The sequence below is a fragment of the Pteropus vampyrus genome, unplaced genomic scaffold, assembly GCF_000151845.1.
Source record: "Pteropus vampyrus isolate Shadow unplaced genomic scaffold, Pvam_2.0 Scaffold647, whole genome shotgun sequence".
Lineage (NCBI taxonomy): Eukaryota > Metazoa > Chordata > Mammalia > Chiroptera > Pteropodidae > Pteropus > Pteropus vampyrus.
Genome location: NW_011889428.1, coordinates 49,778 through 51,628, shown reverse-complemented (window position 1 = coordinate 51,628; position 1,851 = coordinate 49,778). Strand labels below are relative to the sequence as shown.

The following is a 1,851-nucleotide window of genomic DNA, read 5'->3' as shown; positions in this document are numbered from 1 at the left end:
TTATTTTGAGGGAAACGTTTCAGCAGGATGTGTGGGTTTTTGTTTTTGTTTTTTAATGGGAATAACGACGACAGGTTTCCGTGATCGGGGGGGGGTGTCACGTGCCGCAGCACGGAGCGGGCGTGCGTGGCCTTCGCGGGCCTCGCGCCGTGGGTGTGGTTCTTTCCAGCGTCTCGGAAAACACGCGGACAGAGCACGTCACGGGCAGTGTGTGAACACTCTCTCCGCTTTCTCCTGTCGCTTCCCGCAGGGGGTGGCTCCCGCGTTGTCAGGACCCCATCGCTGCGAGGCCAGGCTAAGATGAGCATAACCAGCGACGAGGTGAACTTCCTGGTGTATCGGTACCTCCAGGAGTCAGGTAAGGGGGCGGGGAACACCTGTCTCACGCTCCAGTGACAGCCACCGGCCGCCGGTAGACCAGCCAGGCTCTGAAGAATGGACGAGGGGGGCGGGGCGGGGGCTGTCCCATCCCTGGGTGGCGGGCGGGCGGGCATGTGTTCTTTGTCCCCTGCCCGGTTCTGTTCGGGTGGGATTGGATGGGCGTGAACATAGGCGGCCCGTCGGCGGGGCAGCGGGCGGCTACCACGTGGCACACTTGGCCTTGGCGAGAGCGAGGGCATTTGTGAGCTGGGGTGTAAGCGGGGACCTCTCAGATTTAGGGCCTCTGCTGTCTGGAGCTTCCAACCTGCCATCCTGCACCCCCACCCCCCCCAAAAAATGGGCCCTGCCGCGTCTCCCTAAAACTTAAGGAGAGTTCTTGTTTCTCCCAACACCTTTGGTTATGACCGAGACTTCCCTTTGCGGTAAGTCGTGAACGGGCCCAGTCGTGACATAATGGTCCCATCCTCGGGGCAGCTGAGGGGGCTGAAGGGTGCCATGGAGCCCGGGGTGAGTGTGGCCTGGCTTCGTCACAGACAGGTGGGATCCCTAACACGAGTCCTTTGACGTCACTGAGCGTCGATGTCCCCATTATACACGAGGGCCAGCTCCCTCCGTGGCAGAGTCTGCACCCAGCCGACAGCGTTGCCTGTGGGGCTTTTTTAAAGTCTTTACGTCTTCTTTCTGTTTCAATTGAGTTTATTAATTTTTAAGTTCATCTCGAAACTGCACCTTTTTAACTACGAACGCTTTATTTTATGAGAGACGTACAAAGTGACATTAATGAAGAAACATCCTTGCGTTCTGCCGCCCGCCCACCTTAGGAAGTAAACCCTTGGCCCGTGCGTTTGCCCTTCTGGGGCCGACGTCCTTGGTCCCCTCAGCGGTAATGACCACCCTCCAGAACTGGGTGGGCTTGACCCCCGTGCACGTCCCGCACAGGGGTGTCATCCTAAGCGGTGCCAGGTAACGGCGCGTTGGTTTACCTGGGCCGGTGGCCCACGGCAGCACAGACTGCAGTGGCGTAAGCAGACGGCTCCATCTCCCGTCCTGCAGGATAGAAGTCCAAATGCACGTGCGGGCAGCGTTGGTTCTTTCCGAGGCCGGGAGGGCTCTGTTCCTCGCCTCTCAGATTCTGGTGCTCTGCTGGCATTCCTGGCCTTGTACATGCACCCCCCCACCCCCGCCCCCCAAACCCCGATCTGCCTTCAGGATCACAGGCGTTGTTCCTGTGCACACTTGTGTCTGTCCAGAATTGTCGCATTTCCCTTTTTTGTGAAGACACAGTCCTGTCAGATCACAGCTCACCCTACTCCATTGTGACCTCATCTTAACGAATCGCATCCGCAGTGACTCGATTTCCAAATGCGCATTCTGGTCCTGGGGGGCAGGACTTTGACATAGTTGGCGGGGTGGGGACTCACCCCAGTACATAACAACTGCTTTGTGCATGTTCAAGCTTCATACACCTGG

At 58.2% G+C, this 1,851-nt stretch overlaps 1 protein-coding gene across 1 annotated transcript in view; it reads left to right on the top strand.

The window, feature by feature from the left end:
* Positions 1–207: 207 nt before the first annotated feature.
* Positions 208–1,851, top strand: part of LOC105308971 (F-box-like/WD repeat-containing protein TBL1XR1) — a gene marked incomplete at its 3' end in the record, with an annotated part of 49,641 nt that continues 47,997 nt past the window's right edge. The window contains exon 1 of the mRNA XM_023525921.1: positions 208–358. Coding sequence (XP_023381689.1) covers positions 301–358 — 58 coding nt within the window. The remainder of the gene's footprint in view (positions 359–1,851) is intronic.